Here is a 19,266-nt window from a genome sequence, read left to right as displayed (position 1 = left end):
AGTTTAGAGAGTACCAAGGACCCCCTAACTCCTCTTCCTCCTCTCCTTCCTCTTCCTCCTCTTCCTTCTCCTCTTCCTCCTCCTCCTCTCTACAAACAGTCTCCCTTCTAGCGCTAATGAGACATTGACTAGTTGGGTCATGAAACTTCTGCAAGAATCAAGTTCAGAGAGTACCAAGGACCCCCACTCCTCCTCCTCCTCTCCTTCCTCCTCCTCCTCCTCTCCTTCCTCCTCCTCCTTCTCCTCTTCCTCCTCCTCCTCCTCTCTACAAACAGTCTTCCTTCTAGCGCTGATGACATTGACTAGTTGGGTCCATGAAGGAAGACCACCCAACTCAGACAGCACCAAGGCCCCCACAGTTCAACTCTGAGCTACAGATATTCCCTTCTTTCGCTTTCATAACATTGCTTCATTTATTTAATCATGTTACAGTGAAGGTCCTTAGATTCCCAGTTCCCACATTGCAATAGTCCATTATCGACTGTGCCAGCCCCCCCTTCCCCGCAACTCTCGCAGCAGAGAAAGCAAGTCAAAAGCCAGGTTCTAAAATTAAATGAGATGTCAAAAGATAACAACACAATTCACACAGAACATTTATTTCTCATCTGCGGAAAGCAGAAAGTTCTTTAATAGCCCAAGTGTCTAATCAACATTTTACAACATAAAATGTATTATCAGATTAAAATCGAGAGAGGAGCAAACCCTACAAGACCAGGCAGTTGCAATTATCTTGTCACGGAGCCTTCAGGAGTTCACACACCACAACCACAATTTCTGCTAAAACAAGACTTCTGAAGAAAGCAATTTCTCCAGCTAGGGCATGGGCCAAAGATTACCGGTACCAAATAAATCCTTTTTAAAAACCAAAATAGTTGTTTTTTTTCCTTGCAAAACTCTGGTTTTCTCGGTGTCCTATATACTTACAGACTTAATTGCATGTGAGTTTATATTTTTGAATTTTCAATCCATCCTTTAAAAGGGATTTTTTTGGGAATGGGTGCTGTAATTGTTGCATATGTATGGGTTCAATGGTGAAATCCAGCAGGTTCTGACAGGTTCTAGAGAACTGGTAGCGGAAATTTTGAGCAGTTCGGAGAACCGGTAGCGGAAATTTTGAGTAGTCCAGAGAACCGGCAAATACCACCTCTGGCTGGGCCCAGAGTGGGGTGGGAGTGGAGATTTTGCAGTATCCTTCCCCTGCCATGCCCACCAAGCCACGCCCACCAAGCCACGCCCACAGAACCAGTAGTAAAAAAAATTGGATTTCACCACTGTATGCGTTGCTATTTGGATTACGAATCCCAGTGCTACTTAAGAAAAACGGTACTTCTAATTCCTTCAAAAAGCTTGAGTTATAGTTATTAAAGGTAGTCCTCGACTTCCAACAGTTCATTTAGTGACCATTCAAAGTTACGACGGCATTAAAAAGAGCATCTTATGACCATTTTTCTAATTTATGACCGTCGCAGCATCCCGATGATCATGTAATCAAAGTTGCTTGGCCAGTGGTTCATATTTATGACCATTTTGTCACACTTACGACCGTTGCAGCATCCCCAGGGTCACGTGATCAAAATTGAGACGCTTGGTCAACTGACTCATAGTTATGACGGTCGCAGTGTTCCTGGGGTCACGTGATCCCCTTTTGCGAACTTCCGACAGGCAAAGTCAACGGGGAAGCCAGATTCACTTAACAACCATGTTACTAACTTAATAAGTGGCATGATTTACTTTACAACTGCGGCAAGGGAAGATGTAAAATGGGGCAAAACTCTCTTAAGAAATGTTTCATTTAGCAACATAAATGTTGGGCTCAATTGCGGTTGTAATTCGAGGACTACCTGTATTAGGGACGATTCTCTTCATCTTCTATGAATGAGGACTCCCGAATCCTATTGCAAAATTACACGCACACACACACAAAATCTGGATTATAACAAAGGAAAATTCCAGAGGTGGGCTTCACAAAATTTAACAACCGGTTCGCCCCCCCAGCACCGAAAATGTGAGCGTACACGGCCTTCTGTGCATGTGCATTGCTCACATGCACGCTTGCACACGTGTGCGGCTTAAAAATGCAGCTAAATAGGATGACATAGCACCAGGGCAGATGGGCGGGCCCACCTGCAGGTCACAAATACTGATTCGGCCAAACCGGTCCGAACCGGCTGAAGCCACCCCTGGAAAATTCAACCCACCGATTACAGAATTCTGGAAATTTGTTGGCTGGTTTCATATTTCCATTTCTCACATCCTTTGTTTGTTCGGACTTAGATTCTGATCGGGGCCGTCATTGCGATGGGCTCGGCTGACCGAGATGGCCGCTTGCATCCTGGCGATGAATTGGTTTACGTGGACAGCATCCCTGTGGCGGGCAAAACTCACCGCTACGTGATTGATCTCATGCATAACGCAGCTCGGAACGGGCAGGTGAACCTCACGGTGAGAAGAAAGGTGCCACCTACAGGTGAGTTGAGGATTTGCAGGGATGACATTTTTTTTTTTAAGTCAAGTTTTTTTTATTTACAGTAGTGGCCAAAATTGTGGAAACCTTCTGGGAAAAGTGTATTTTTGAGATTTGATGGTTAATAACACCACTTTTTTTGGGGGGGAGTTTCAAGATAATCCTATTCCACTGCTGGAATGGCCTGAGAATAGCCCAGACCTTCACCCAACTGAAAATCTATGGAGCCGACTAAAGAAACTTGTTAGTCAGAAGCCACCCAGCAATAAAACCCAGTTAATAGAAGCCATCCTTCAATCTTGGTTTCACATAACAGCTGCAGAACTAAAAGACTTGGTTCACTCCATGGGAAGACGTTGTAAGGCCGTCATTCATGCTATTAATTGACATGATGATAATTTTTGTATATCTCGTTTTTTCGATGGTGGTAATTTTTTGTATATCACGTATTTCACTTTTCTTCTTTATACTGTAACTGCTATTCTAATAGCAAATCCTTCATGAAAGTTATTGCATTACATTCTTGATTAAATTATCTTTCCATTGATCTACAATTTTAGTGTGTGTGACGTGGACATTGGAACTTGGTGAGTGTTTTTGCAACATCATAGGGAAGTTTGCAATGATGACCGTATTAAAAAGTAACCAGCTCTATAACGCCTTAAAGATTAATGCATAAATTCTGCCATCAGCCTTAACCGATTGCTCCCACTGCACAGTTTTTTTCGCCGCAACCGGGAAACACAGCTTTCCTTTCGGACATTATTACATTAAGCCACTTTTATTTCCAACGCCTTACCTAATGGGGCCTAAAAATGGAATTTGCCTTTTTCACAGCTATCTTGAGGTGGCAAAAGGTTTCCATGCACAATTTACCGTGTTCTTTTTTTTTTCTCCCCTTAATAATTCCTAATGTGGAATTTGTCTTTTTTTCCAAAGGTTGATAGTTTCCTTGAACCGGTCCCCATAACTGCAGGAATTTATTTTATTTTCTTTTTTAAAAAAAATAATTTTTATTGAGTATTTTACATTTTAAAACCAAACACACAATAGCAAAAGAAGTCAAGGGACAAAAACAAAAACACACGCCATCAAACATTAAAATACAATACTAACAACGGATATATACAATTTTACAACTTTCTGCATCGACTTTTATCTTTACTGTTAGCTTTTATCCTCCCGCTCCTTCTCTTTATTTTTAAATATTCATAATTAACTGTTTTGTTAGCAGGATCATTATTTACATTTATATCCAGTATGTTAATATCAAATTTCATTTTATATTCCTATTTGATTTATATTTGATTTATATTTTCCAACCATGTATAAAACCTATTCCACACTTTATAATGATCTGAGTCTTCTCTTTCTTTGATCTCCATCGTTAATTTATCCATTTTGGCGCATTCGAGGATTTTCTTTATTATTGTTTCTTCCGATGGTGTATTGGATGACTTCCACATTTGCGCTAGAGTAATTCTCGTTAGAATATTCAATATAATATAATAGAGACTTTTTTCCATTTTTCTATCAATCATTCCTAGGAGGAACCTCTCTGGATTAAAATCTATCTTTTGGAGTATAATCTCTTCCAACCAAGGAAGAGATTATTTTCTAAGCAGTCAAACTAGGGAAATGTCCTCAACATCAAAATTGATTTTGATACGGAAAATGTTTTGGTACAAAGCATGTCTCTTGATAGATGTTTGCACTGAATTGTGTTTGCTGAATTGCCGTGGCCATTCCTTCCGTTTAGAAAGATCTATTTTCATCACAGTAGCAACTATGAATGTCTCATTCTTGCTCCTCACTCACACACTCTTTTGATGACCTCTATAATAAGGTTGGTACACATGGTGGCTGAGTGGCTAAGACGCTGAGCTTGTCGGTCGAAAGGTTGGCAGTTCAGCGGTTCGAATCCCTAGTGCCGCGTAACGGAGTGAGCTCCCGTGACTTGTCCCAGCTTCTGCCAACCTAGCAGTTCGAAAGCACATAAAAAAGGCAAGTAGAAAAATAGGGACCACCTTTGGTGGGAAGGTAACAGCGTTCCGTGCGCCTTTGGCGTTGAGTCATGCCGGCCACATGACCACGGAGACGTCTTCGGACAGCGCTGGCTCTTCGGCTTTGAAACGGAGATGCGCATCGCCTCCTAGAGTCGAGAACGACTAGCACTTATGTGCGAAGGGAACCTTTACCTTTTTACATCAAAAAGCTTTTAGAATCTCACTTTTATCCAGGGTCTTTGGTGCTCTCTGAGCTTGGTTGGTTTTCTTGCAGACATTTCATGACCCAACTAGGTAACATTATCAGTCACTGATACATCATTGATGATGTTACCTAGTTTGGGCAATAAGCTCATAGAGCACCGAAGACCCCACAGTCTTTCTCCCCCTCCTTCTCCCATTCCTTGTCCCAAACTTCCCTCCTTTGTAGCACTGAAGATGTTACCTAGTTGGGTAATGAAATGTCCACCAAGGCACCAAGGGCCCCTCAATCCTCCTCCTCCTCCAAAATCTCCCTCTTTTGGAACACTGATGATGGTACCTAGTTGAGTAATGAAATATTCAGGAGAAACAAACGAAGCTCAGAGAGCACCAAGGAATCATCATTTCAACCCTGAGCTACAAATATTCACTTTTATTGATTCTTTCATCAGTACAGAATCTCCACTTAGTCTATTTCTGTCCATTTCTCCATTCTCCATTCTGTACAACAAAAAATACCTCCCTATCTTTTTCACAAAGGAGGAGGAGAGGGGGAGGGGGAGGAGGAGGAGGAGGAGGAGGAGGAGGAGGAGGAGGAGGAGGAGGAGGAGAAGGAGAAGGAGGAGGAGGAGGAGAATGGATGGATGGATGAATGGATGGATGGATGGATGGATGGATGGATGGATAGAGATGGAAGAAAGAAGAGGAGGAGGAGGAGGAATGGAGGAGGAGGAGATAAAAGGAGAAGGAGGAAGTAGACAGGAGGAGGAGGAAGTAAGGAGGAGGAGGAGAAGAAGAAGATGGATTGATGGATGGATGGATGGATGGTTGGTTGGATAGAAATGGAAGAAAGAAGAGGAGGAGGAGGAGGAGGAAAGGCAAGAGTAGGAGGAGATAAAAGGAGAAGGAGGAAGTAGACAGGAGGAGGAGGAAGTAAGGAGGAGGAGGAGAAGAAGAAGAAGATAGATGGATGGATGGATGGATGGATAGAGATGGAAGAAAGAAGAGGAGGAGAAGGAATGGAGGAGGAGGAGGAGGAGGAGGGGGAAGAAGAAGAAGAAGAAGAAGAAGAAGAAGAAGAAGAAGAAGAAGAAGAAGAAGAAGAAGAAGAAGAAGAAGAAGAAGAAGAAGAAGAAGAAGAGGAGGAGGAGGAGGAGGAGGAAGTAGTTGTTGTTGTTTTGAGAGAAAGACGCATTAAGATATTCAATAAATTCATCCGAAGATTGCATATGTTTGCAAGGTCCTTGGATCCCAAGGATCTTAACTACAGTGGAAGAGATTGTGAATAAATCCTGTTTTGAGACCTGCTATTCAATTAGGAACAGCCAGTGACTGATACAGAGATTTTTACATTTGTTTTTCTTAATTTACCATCCAGGCCAGGTGATTTATTAGTTTGCAGTTTACCAGTAAGAGCAGAGTTTCAGCTCTTGTCTCTGAAGTCCACTGTTTGACATAATTTGACATGATTTAATCACAGCGCCACATTCTGCAGCTTCTTGGAATTTAATTCCACTGATTGAACGGGGGTTAAAATCAAAACCTAATCTAATACAAATACAGAACTATTCACTATTGCCCTCAAAAGTATTGAATGGCATGGTGGGCTAATGGTGAAGACACTCACCTCCCATTCGGAAGGTTGAGAGTTCAATCCTAGGTAGCAGCAGATGTTTCTCTCCTAGATAGCGGCAAAGAAAATATCTGCTGTGAACTCCACTTAGGCATCAGGAAGGGCATCCGTCCAGTAAATGTTCAGCTGCATCCAGTTGTCCCAACTCTACCCCGAATTAAGGGATTACAGCAGAGGTGGGTTTCGGCAGGTTCTGACCAGTTCTGAAGAACCGGTAGTAGAAATTCTGAGTAGTTCGGAGAACCGGTAGTAAAAATTCTGACTGGCCCCGCCCCCATCTATTCTCTGCCTCCCAAGTCCCAGCTGATCGGGACAAAATGGGGATTTTGCAGTATCCTTCCCCTGGAGTGGGGTGGGAATGGAGATTTTACAGTAGCCTTCCCCTGCCACGCCCACCAAGCCACACCCACAGAACCGGTAGTAAAAAAAAATTGAACTGCGTTCTGTTGTAATTTTTGCTTTGTTCCCATGCAATTCTTTAGTTGTACGCTATTAATTGAGCTTCAGGTCTTCTGGAATTAGGATATCAGGATTCTTCTTATGTTCATGTATAAAAATTTTGCTATCCTTTTTTTTTGTTGTTGTTGTTGTTGGTATGAATTATTTATATTCTCATTTGGATAAAATCAACAGCACCCGACTGTGATTAGTTTATTTCATTTTTTTTCCCCCCAGGCTGGTGACCATTGTCATCATTCAATATTAAAAATAAAGCAAGAATCTGATTCCCGTTAAAATGATTTAAAAATTAATTAAATGAAATGAATCAAGCGAAAGATGATGAACAATGCTACAGCATTCAGTACTTGCCGGCAAGAAGTCCTTTTCTGTTGCTTCTTCCCCAAGTGAGCATAGAAACGCAGCTTCTGCTAATTAAATTAGTTTCAATTAATTTGTTCCCTTGTTTTTAATTAAATATTACTAATTTTAGCTGGATCAAGGCCATTTAACTCCCTCCAGTTTTTCCTAATGCAGAAGCAGGGAAGGGAAAAAACAGGGGTGAAATCCAGCAGGTTCTGACAGGTTCTGGAGAACCGGTAGCGGAAAGTTTGAGCAGTTCGGAGAACCGGCAAATACCACCTCTGGCTGGCCCCAGAGTGGGGTGGGAATGGAGATTTTGCAGTATCCTTCCCCCAGGAGTAGGGTGGCAATGGGGATTTTGAGGTATCCTTTCCTCAGGAGTGGGGTGGGAATGGAGTTTTTGCAATATCCTTCCCCCAGGAGTGGGGAGGGAATGGGGGTTTTGAGGTATCCTTTCCTCAGGAGTGGGGTGGGAATGGGGATTTTGCAGTATCCTTCCCCTGGAGTAGGATGGGAATGGAGTTTTTGCAATATCCTTCCCCCAGGAGTGGGGAGGGAATGGGGATTTTGAGGTATCCTTTCCTCAGGAGTGGGGTGGGAATGGAGTTTTTGCAATATCCTTCCCCCAGGAGTGGGGAGGGAATGGGGGTTTTGAGGTATCCTTTCCTCAGGAGCGGGGTGGGAATGGAGATTTTGTAGTATCCTTCCCCTGCCACGCCCACCAAGCCACACCACACCAAGCCCACCAAGCCGTGCCCACAGAACCAGTAGTAAAAAAAAATTGGATTTCACCACTGAGAAAAACCTTTCCTGCATATGTCCCAAAGATGCTTTTTCAGGAGGCAACTGGATTTTCTTGTTTTTTCTTTGAAGAGGTTTCGCTTCTCATCTAAGAAGCTTCTTCAGCTCTGACAGGATGAATCCCTGTTGGTGGTCCCTGTTTTTCTTTTCTCTTTCTTTTCTTTTTCAATAGACACAGGCATTCATATTTTTTTTATTAAACAGTTTTTTTAAAAAACAAAAAGATATTAACACTTTCTTCTTTTCAACAGTTTCGCGTTGGTAATCCTTATACTTATACATTTTCTCTCTCTTATCTTAGTCTACCTTTTATACATATATTTCTAACATATATATATATACCATTATAATTTATTATATTATTCTAATTGTTTTATTTACATTTGACATAAACTTGTACACAATTTCCTTTCCGCAATTTTTATTTCTTCCCATTTCTTCCTATATTTCTCCACCTAGTTCAACTGTTATTTAGTCTTCCCTCGTCCTTTTTTCCCTTTTCCTCCAACCATTTATACCATCTCTCCCAGACTAAGTAATATTCTGTTTCCTCTTTTTCTTGTATCTCCTTCGTAAGCTTATCCATTTCCGCACACTCCATGATTTTTCAGATCACATTGTCTTCTGATAGTATATTGTTATTTTTCCAGTTCTTGGCATACACTATTCGTGCTGCTGTAATTATGTGAATGATTAAATATTGTATTTCTTTTTCGTATGACCCTGAAATTATTCCCAGTAAGAAAATTTCCTGAAAGTTGGTCCCTATTTTTTCTACTTGCATTTTTTTACGTGCTTTCGAACTGCGAGGTTGGCAGAAGCTGGGACAAATAACGGGAGCTCACCCTGTTATGCGGCACTAGGGATTCGAACCGCTGAACTGTCGACCTTTCGATCGACAAGCTCAGCGTCTTAGTCACTGAGCCACCCTAATCTGTACTTATACCTTTGGTTTTTCCTAACTAGCTGTAATACCTTGCTTTTTTCCTGCTCTCAATCACTGCGGATATGACTGAATGGTTAATACAACAATTTTTTTGCTCAAAACACACGACAATAAATGCAACAGTATTGATTCTTACCAGAATATGCAATCGTTGACAGAGTGACAGGTTGGGTCTTAGTCGGCTGCCACCTGCTTGCCGTCCAATAAATAATGGGATCGTCTTTGATCTTTCAATTCAGATAAAATCAAATGCGGCACGGATTATTACTTTTCCACGAGAAGCAAAATCCTCCCAGTTGAAAAGTCTTTCTCGAGGCAATTACTTATTCCTGAAAGTGTCTTTTCTAGCAGCCCTTCGATAGGAAGGGATTAATGCACGAAGGAAAGAAAGAAATCCCTCTGAACAAAGATTAAGTCGCTACATTTGGAACGTGGAAAATAAAACTTGTTGAACCCGAGTCGAAACTAACCGCCACAGTCAGCGAGGAGAAAAAAAAATCTTATTTTCTGGCTGTCGTGATTCGGAAGGCCGAATGGTGATTCAGGTCACTGTGGGTGCCACAGGAAGGAAGTAACCTCAAAAGGAGAGGAAGAAAAGGGAGGAGAAAGAGGAGCAGAGGAGAAGGTTAGAAGGGGGGAAAGAAGAGAGGAGAGAAGAGGTGAAAGAAGAAAGGGAAAAGGAGGGGAAGAAGAGAGAGGGGAAGGAGTAGAGAGAGAGGAAGGGAGAAGAGAGGAGAGGAGGGAGAGAAAGAAGAAAGGGAAAAGGAGAGGAAGAAAAGGGAGGAGAAAGAGGAGCAGAGGAGAAGGTTAGAAGGGGGGAAGAAGAGAGGAGTGGGGGAAGAGAAGGGGAAGTAGGAAAGAGAAGGAGAGAAAGAACGAAGGAAGTAGGAGGAGAAAGAGGAAGGAAGAGAAGGGGAGGAGAAGAAGAAAGGTTGGAGTAAAGGTAAAGGGTAAAAGAGCAGCCCCGAAAAAGTAAAAATGAAAAATGAAAGTTAAAAGAAAAGATGAATGAAAAACGATGGAAATGACTGTACAAGTAAACGTGTTTATGAGAAATACAAAATAAAAAACTTTTTTGAAGAAAAAAAAAGGAAGGAAGTAACCTCACCCCACAGAATTACTGACAGCTGTCTCTGCCGTAAATCAACAAAACGGTTTCCCATTAACAACAGGAAAAATTAAAAATAGGTTTTATATTGCTGTAGGATTTCTGCCTTAGGTGAAAAATCTATTTGTTTGATGGAAGGACGGAAGACTGAGTCAACCTTGAGCTAGTCAGGGTCAAATTTCTGGCTGTGGGCAGAGTCTGACTGCAATACTGCGTTCTCACCATTGGGCCATCAGGAGGGAGAATGGGAAAGGGAATAAGAGGAAAGGAAGGAAGGAAGGAAGGAAGGAAGGAAGGAAGGAAGGAAGGAAGGAGGAAGGGAGGAATAGCAATAGCACTTAGACTTATATACCACTTCACAGTGCTTCACAGCCCTCTCTAAGTAGTTTACAGAGTCGGCATATTTCCCCCAACAATCTGGGTCCTCATTTTACTGACCTCAGAAGGACAGAAGTCTAAGTCAACCTTGAGCTGGTCAGGATTGAACTCCTGACAGTGGGCAGAATTAGCTTGCAATACTGCATTCTAACCACTGTGCCATTAGGAAGGAGAGTGAGAAAGGGAATGAGAGGAAGGGAGGGAGGGAGGGAGGGGAAGGAAGGAAGGAAGGAATAGCAATAGCACTTAGACTTATATACCGCTTTACAGTGCTTTACAGCCCTCTCTAAATGGTTTACAGAGTCAGCATATTTCCCCCAACAATCTGGGTCCTCATTTTACTGACCTCGGAAGGACAGAAGGCTAAGTCAACCTTGAGCTGGTCAGGATCGAACTCCTGGCAGTGGGCAGAATTAGCTTGCAATACTGCATTCTAACCACTGTGCCATTAGGAAGGAGAATGGGAAAGGGAATAAGCGAGGAAGGAAGGAAGGAAGGATGGATGGATGGATGGATGGATGGATGGATGGATGGAAGGAGGGAGGGAGGGAGAGTAGCAATAGTACTTAAACTTACATACCAACCTCGGAATGATGAAAAGCTGAGTTAACTTTGAGCCGATCAGGATCGAACTCCTGGCAGTGGGAATACAGAGTCAGCCTGCAATACTGCGTTCTAACCACTGTGCCACCAAGGAATGCAGAAATCCTCTCTGATTCTGCTCAATGTCTTTCTTTCTTTTTCTTTTCTTTTTTTTTCCTTCAGGAGAACCGTGTCCAGAGAACGGGCGAAGTCCAGGCTCTGTGTCCACCCACCACAGTTCCCCCAGAAGCGACTATGCGACGTACGCCAACAGCAACCACGTCGGCTCCAGCAACAACGCAACGCCCCCCGAGAGCTTCCCTTCGCACAGCCTGCCAACCAGCGACGTCATCATCCATCGGAAAGAAAACGAAGGGTTTGGATTCGTTATCATTAGCTCCTTAAACAGGCCCGAATCTGGGTCGACGATGGGTAAGTTGAATCTTCTGTTTGACCTTGTTTCTGTGAGCCCTGCATTAAAACCCTGAGCAAGCTATCCCAGAGGTGTTTTTTTCAAAAGGCGACTGGTCTTCCTTGTTTTTTCTTTGAAGACGTTTCGCTTTTCATCCAAGAAGCTTCTTCAGCTCTGACTGGATGGCGGAGAACAAAAGGATTTATAGTCCTTGCAGACAGCAGCTGGTTATTTGCATCCTTTTAGAGAGTCATTGAGGCCACTTGGAGGTTTGTCTGTGTCCTCAGAGTCACCTGAGTTGTACAAATGAGCATGGACTAAGGACACAGAAGCCTTGGTAGTACAGGGGTTTAAGGCACCCTGTTATTAAGCTGGTTATTAAGACCAGATGCCTGCAATTACTGCAGGTTCGACTCTCGCCAAGGCTCAAGGTTGACTCAGCCTTCCATCCTTTCTAAGGTAGGTAAATTGAGGACCCAGATTGTGGGGGCAATAAGCTGACTTTGTATAAATATACAAAAGGATGAAGGCTATTGCTTAGCGCATTGTAAGCCGCCCTGAGTCTCCGGAGAAGGGCGGCATATAAATCAAATTAAAAAAAAATTTTTTTTTTAATTTTTCAAGTGGCCTCAATGACTCTCTAAAAACAATGCAAATGACCAGCTGTCTGGAGTATAAATCCTTCCAAAGTAAGGTTCTACATTTAGGCAAGAAAAACAAAATGCACAGGTACAGTATATGTGGTACCTTGCTCAATAGTGGTAACCATTGAGCCGAGGTGGCGCAGTGGTTAGAGTGCAGTACTGCAGCTACTTCAGCTGACTGCTAGTTCGGCAGATCAGCGGATCAAATCTCACCGGCTCAAGGTTGACTCAGCCTTCCATCCTTCCGAGGTGGGTAAAATGAGGACCCAGATTGTTGGGGGCAATATGCTATTTAGTATATTGCCTTTGGTGTAAGCCGCCCAGAGTCCTCAGAGAGTGGGCGGCATAGAAATATGAATAATAAAATAAAAAATTAAATTAAACTCTGAGAGGGATCTTGGAGTTCTAGTGGACCAACCATTTAAATATGAGCCAGCAGTGTGCAGTGGTAGCCAAAAAAGCCAATGCAATCCTAAATTGCATTAACAGAGGGATAGAATCAAGATCACGTGAAGTGTTAATACCACTTTATAATGCCTTGGTAAAGCCACACTTGGATACTACATCTAGTTTTGGTCGCCACAATGTAAAAAAGATATTGAGACTCTAGAAAGAGTGCAGAAAAGAGCAACAAAGAGGATTAGGGGATGATTGGAGGCTAAAACATATGAAGAACGGTTGCAGGAACTGGGTATGTCTAGTTTAATGAAAAGAAGGACTAGGGGAGACATGATAGCAGTCTTCCAATATCTCAGGGGCTGCCCCAAAGAAGAGGGAGTCAAGCTATTCTCCAAAGCACCTGAAGGCAGGACAAGAATCAACGGGTGGAAACTAATCAAGGAGAGAAGCAACATAGAACTAAGGAGAAATTTCCTGACAGTGAGAACAATTAATCAGTGGAACGACTTGCCTCCAGAAGTTGTGAATGCTCCAACAGTGGAAGTTTTTGAGAAGACGTTGGATAACCATTTGTCTGAAGTGGTGTAGGGTTTCCTGCCTAAGCAGGGGGTTGGACTAGAAGACCTCCAAGGTCCCTTCCAACTCTGTTATTCTATTCTATTCATTCTCCATCATCCAATCAGAGCTGAAGAAGCTTTTTGGATGAGAAGCGAAACATCTTCCAAGAAAAACCAGAAAGTCCAGCTGCTTTTTGAAAAAGCACCTTTGGGACAACCATGACTTAGATGACTGAGAACTTCCACAGACACCTGAACAAGCCATTTTTCTAGCAACAATAATTGAGGACTATTTAACCATAGAGTTCAGCGTTGAATCTCTTTTGATGTCCTTGGAATCCATAAAACAGATTATTTCACCTGGTTTAGCTAAATGTCTGTGGAAATTCTCAGTCATCCAGGTCATGGTTGTCCCAAAGGTGTTTTTTTTTTTTCAAAAGACAACTGGACTTTCTGGATTTTTCCTTGAAGACGCTTCGCTTCTCATCCAAGAAGCTTCTTCAGTTCTGTCAGAAGTTCTATCAGAAGTGAAGGAGCTCCTCCGATGAGCAGCGAAACATCTTCAAGGGAAAAAAAAGGCCTCTCGGTATTTGAGAGATTGCCACAAAGAGGAGGGGGATCGACTTGTTTTCCAAAGCACCAGAGGGCAGCTACGGATGCTTCATCACCGGAAGGTTTTTAAGAAGAGACTGGACAGTCACTTGTCAGAACTGAAGGAGCTTCTTGGACGAGAAGCGAAACGTCTTCAAGAAAAAAAGCACCTTTGGGGAACATTTCCCTGGGTTGTCTGTTTCCACGTTGGTCATGAACAAACACATAAGATTTAAAGAGTTCCCTATTCAACCTCTAAAAAAACGGAATGAGTATTAAGCATTCACATCTATCCAGCAAAACATAAAAGAATCCGTTTCGTTTTTTGCAGCCATCGTCAGATTCAGAAATGTGAAAAAAATTCAGGCAGCATAAAACGCACCAGGGCGTCCTTAATATCCAATATTTCTAGTGTTGTTTTTGGAAAAGAGAATCCCGTTAAATTACTCTTGTTGAATTACCTTCTTTTTTTTCTTTTTCTTTTTTACAATTTGTGCACATACATGTCACTTGTGACAAACTTTTTCTAATGGGGGGTGGGGGAGAGTCGTAAATTCATCGTGGGGACAGACTCTGCGAATCGTTCACCCTCTGGGCTAAAGGGAAAATCCGCCCATTAAATTCACATAGCATTAAATTGCAGCATGAATGGCTCCCCTTGGAAGAGGATGAAGAGAAATTAGAGATGTGTCTTCCTGGTCTTCTAAAATGGCATAGAACCAGCGGTGGGATTCGAATAATAGAACAACCGGTTCTCTGCCCTAATGACTGGCTGGGTGGGCGTGGCCATGGTGGGCGTGGCCAGGGGGTATGACAGGCAGCACTCGGCCTCCCGCAACCCCCTGGGAGCAACAACGGGCCATGGGGGGATGCGCAGTCCCCCTGTTCCCCATTTTGAGCCTAGTAGGCCTCCCCGAAGCCTCCTGGGAGCAAAAACGGGCCACGGGGAGATGCTCCGCCCCCCTGTGCCCCATTTTGGGCCTAGCAGGCCTCCCTGAAACCTCCTGGGAGCAAAAACAGGCTGCGGGGAGATGCTCCGCCCCCCTGTTCCCCATTTTGGGCCTAACAGGCCTCCCTGAAGCCTCCTGGGAGCAAAAATGGGCCACGGGGAGATGCTCCGCCCCCCCGTGCCCCGTTTCAGACCTAGCAGGCCTCCTGGGAGCAAAAACGGTCCACTGGGGGGCATGCCGCACCCCCCGCACCCTGTTTTGGGCCTAGTAGGCCTCCCTGTGCTTACCTGGGATCTAAAATAAGGCACATGGGGACTCCTGGAAGGTGCGTGGAGGGGAAGGACAGGGCCAGCCAGCAATTTTACTACCGGTTCGCCCGAACCACCTCGAACCGGCTGAATCCCACCACTGCATAGAGTGTAAAATAATAGGGTTAGAAGGGACCTTGGAGGTCTTCTACTCCAACCCCCTGCTCAAGGAGTGAGATCCTATAGCATTTTGGGCAAGTGGCTAGCTGTCACAACTCTTCGGCATGCAGGAGATGAAGCTTAAAGATCCATTTCGAGGATATGTTTTGTACGACCTGTTGACGTTCATACATGATAGGTGTGCTTGGATTTGCTTGTAGAAACTTCCCGTGGGTTTTGTTTGTTTGTTTGCAGTTCCCTTGATGCAAGATTGATGTTTTGAGAATTTAGTGGGACCCAGAGTCATTCTCAGCCTTACATACCAGAAGATCCAGGCTGGAAGACGTCACTGGATACAATCAAGAGAAAGCTAAGTGAGCTTACGTTCAGTTGAAATCAATGAGAATTAAGTTCAGAGATAAGCACTTAAGCCCCATTGATTTCATAGTTAACTTTCTCTGGATTGTGCCCACTGTATTTCAGTGCTCTCCTCCTATGTCCGTCTGTGGCCGAGGCTTTCTAGGTGATTGTTTTCGTATTAAAACTAGCAATATTTGCCGTACTTACCTCTGGATTGACAAGGACTCTGTGCTTGTTTCAGGTCAGCTGGCCAAGGGCTGCAAAATATTAGCTAGTAGCTACTCTCTCCCCAATGAATGAAATGGGAAGAGAGAGAGGAGGCGGGAGAGGGAGGAAGGGAGGGAGATTTACAGATTAAGGAAATCTTAATCTTAAAATCTGTAAGGAAAGTCCGGTTGCCTCTTGAAAAAAGAAAAAAAAAAGAGTCACCTGGGTGACTGAGAATCTCAGTCCTGAGTGACTGAGAATCTCCACACTCATAAGTTACATTTGTCCGTGCTGTTGTCATTTCAAATGATCACTAAATGAATGATTGTAAGTCGAGGACTACCTGTATATTATGGCTGGACTGATCACAAATTGCATTTCATGAAACTTTTTTTTTAATAGCTGCTTGTAGAAATTGGGAGTCCCTATTAGTAGTAGAAGTCAGATTCATCAGTTTTGAACTCGTGCAAAACTGGGGAATTGGGTAAGTCTAGTTTAATGAAAAGAAGGACCAGGGGTGACATGATAGCAATCTTCCAATATCTCAGGGGTTGACACAGAGAAAGGGGAGTCCAAAGCACCTGAAAGCAGAGCAAGAAGCAATGGATGGAAACTAATCAAGGAGAAATCCAAACTAGAACAAATAAAAAAAAAATCTTGACAGTTAGAACAATTCATCCGTGGAACAACTTGCTTCCGAAAGTTATGGGTGCTCCAACACTGGAAGTTTTTAAAGAAGAGATTGGACAGTCACTTGTCTGGAATGGTATAGGGCCATGATGGCGAACCTATGGCACGCGTGCCACAGGTGGCACGCAGAGCCATGTTGCCTGGCACGCCAGCTCAGCTCCGTCAGCTGATTTTTGGCCCTTTTGGAGCCACCAGAAGAGGGCCTCGGGAGGGGGGGAAGGCCCGTTTTTTTTTCTCTCCCTGGCTCCAGATCCTCTCTCTGCATCTGGGGAGGGTGAAAACAGCCTTCCCCACCCCCTCGGAGGCCGAAACGGCCCATTTCTCAACTTCCGGCCTCCGAGAGGGTGGAGACCATACCAGGCCATCATGTGCCAGGAGTGGGGGGGGGAAGGGTCGCGCTCGCATGCGCGTAGCAAAGCACATAGAATTATGGGTGTGGGCACATGCACGCGCAAACCTCCCCCACCCACCCCATTCCTGGCACGCGATGGCAAAAAGGTTAGCCATCACTGGTATAGGGTCTCCAGCTTGAACAGGGGGTTGGACTAGAAAACCTCCAAGGTCCCTTCCAAATCTGTGATTCTGTTATTATTCTGTTATTAGCATAACATCCAAATAAAGGGTAACTGAACTGTCCAAAATCAAAGGCAATTCAAACCATTTCAGCCAGCTGATCCGACTTCTTACCATTTCAGATCTCATTTTTATTTCGTTAAATTTAACAGACGGCGGGAGCTCTTCCACTTTAGTTGCAAGGTTTTGCAAAGGTTTCGACAATACATTTCTCTAAATACGCCGGATACGTGCGTATTGTCTCCGCACCATGAAGCGGCTTATGGGAAACCCAAGCATTACATCAAATCGTGATTGGCTTCATTCAAAGCGCTTTTAATGGGAAAGCGCTAGAAATTAATTGGAAAGTAGAGTTAATGCTGTGCTAAAAGCCCATTCAAGATTATTCACTAGTTAGTTGAGAAAGCACGAATGAAAACATCATCAGTAAGTTTTGGCATCAGTTTAAAAGATTAACAGAGGTGGAAGGGACCTTGGAGGTCATCTAGTCCAACCCCCTGCCCAAGCAGGAGACCCTACACCATTTTGGACAGATGGCAGTCCAATCTCTTCTTGAAAGCCTCCAGCGATGAAGTTCCCACAACTTCTGAAGGCAACTTCTGTTCCATGGGTTGATTGTTCTCACCGTCAGAAAATTTCTCCTTATTTTCAGGTTGAATCTCTCCTTGATCAGTTTCCATCCATAGTTCCTTGTCTGGCCTTCAGATGCTTTGGAGAATAGCTTGACCACCTCTTCTTTGTGGCAACCCCTGAGATACTGGGACACTGCTATCATTTCACCCCTAGTCCTTCTTTTCATTAAAGTAGAAATACCCAATTCCAGCAACTGTTCTTTATATATGTTTTAGACTCCAGTCCCCTAATCCTCCTGGTTGCTCTTCTCTGCACTCTTTCTAGAGTCTCAACATCATTTTTATAGTGTGGTGACCAAAACTGGATGCAGGATTCTAGGTGTGGCCTTACTAAGGCTTTTATAGAGTGGTGTTAGTACCTCACTTGATCTTGAATTGTATCCCTCTGTTAATGCAATTTAACAGATTGCATTGGCCTTTTTTTGGCTGCCGCCACACATAATTGTCGACTCTTTCAATTATGGTTTGAGGGAGTCTTTGTGAAAAAGAGAACAAATTATGCTAGAAAGCACAGTATGTGATCACAGCCATTGGCAAGAGAACGAAGGATATCAATTGCCAGTGATTTTTAACTCTTGCTTGCCAGTTATGAAACAGGCCGGTGAAAAATTAGCCATCTAGAACAGGGGTCAGCAACTTATGGCTCCGGAGCCACATATGTGTTCTGTCCCCATCCCACACGCACACACACCAACAGACGTTCAAGAGTTAAAGACCAAACCAGCCGGCAAAATCCTTTTCCTTATGATAACGGAACTTGGCAACAACCTAGTGGCTGCCTGCCAAGAGTTTATTATTTACAAAGAGGAGAGATAACTTCTCCCCACTCCTGGTACATCAAAAGAAACAGCTCAATAATTACGGAGTCAATCAAGTCCAGCAAAGTCTATAGCCAAAAGTCCGGCAATGCAGAATGGCGTGGAAGCTTTCAGCTTTGTTCGTCACAAGGTTTGATTGGCCACCACACTCCCTTTTATATCCTGTGGGGTGTGGTCCAGTGACTCAGCCTAATCTCAGGCACACCTTTTCTTCTGTTGCGCGCGCTTATCTCTGCGACGCTGGCGTGGATCCAGCCAAGACTCATTACCCTCATCACTGTCCATCTGTGGCTGCGTGGACATGCTTGGCCCCAGCCCTATCTCTTGCCCTTCGGTGGACACCGAAGGCATTGCCAGAGAGGAGGGTCCTGGAGAGGGAGGCCTTGCCAACTCCTCTCCTTCACTCTCGGAGTCCTCTCCTGCCGATGACACAGGCTCAGATAACAGAGCCACAACAATATGGCTCTTTGGGCCCTCTGCTGTAGATCCCTGTCAGGTGACCCCAACACTGGCTGCCCCACCCCTCGCCCTCCCAGTCACTCCTCGCCTGGCCTGAGAAGTTAAGGGCAATGGGGAGGATGGATGGCCAGGGCAGAGACAGGGAGATATAGAGAGAGGGGGAGAGAGAGAGACATAGAGAGATACAGAGAGAGAGGGAGGGAGGAGAGTGAGAGAGATGTCAAAAGGATTTTGTGGTTCCCGGTATTTTTTAACCACTGGTTCTCTGCCCTAATGACCGGCTGGGTAGGTGTGGCTGGGGGGGTCCATGTGACCAGTGGAAATGATTGACATTGAGTTGGCCACGCCCACTCAAGTTTTGTGGCTCCCGGTGTTTTGTTTTCTGTGGGAAATGAGTCCAAATGGCTCTTTGAATATATAAGGTTGCAGACCTCCAGAAAGACGCTGCTAAAATCATCTCATGGAAAGTTGGGTCACCCTAATTGTATTTTTAACAGAGCCCGATGATCCACTCTTGATGGAAGAAGTCAGAAAGACCAATGCTAGGTGGCTACAAGCAGCGCTGGGTTTCTCATTATGTTACTACCGGTTCGTCCCGCGTGCGCACACTTGCTCGTTTTGGGGGCATGCGCACCCGGTTTGCGCAT

The 19,266-nt window shown here is 44.1% G+C and overlaps 1 protein-coding gene across 23 annotated transcripts in view; it reads left to right on the top strand.

Moving 5' to 3' along the window:
* The window catches only part of MAGI2 (membrane associated guanylate kinase, WW and PDZ domain containing 2), a 630,648-nt gene that overhangs the window by 562,898 nt on the left and 48,484 nt on the right, over positions 1 to 19,266 (top strand). For all 23 annotated transcript variants that reach the window (XM_087873383.1, XM_087873381.1, XM_087873380.1 and 20 more), the window contains 2 exons: positions 2,275 to 2,467; positions 11,104 to 11,352. In XM_087873383.1, the coding sequence (XP_087729509.1) occupies positions 2,275 to 2,467; positions 11,104 to 11,352 (442 nt within the window). The remainder of the gene's footprint in view (positions 1 to 2,274; positions 2,468 to 11,103; positions 11,353 to 19,266) is intronic.

This window comes from Pantherophis guttatus, chromosome 7 (genome assembly GCF_059756535.1).
Source record: "Pantherophis guttatus breed Tessera chromosome 7, ASM5975653v1, whole genome shotgun sequence".
Lineage (NCBI taxonomy): Eukaryota > Metazoa > Chordata > Lepidosauria > Squamata > Colubridae > Pantherophis > Pantherophis guttatus.
Note: the sequence above shows the minus strand (reverse complement) of the source record. Positions and strands in the feature narration are given on the sequence as shown.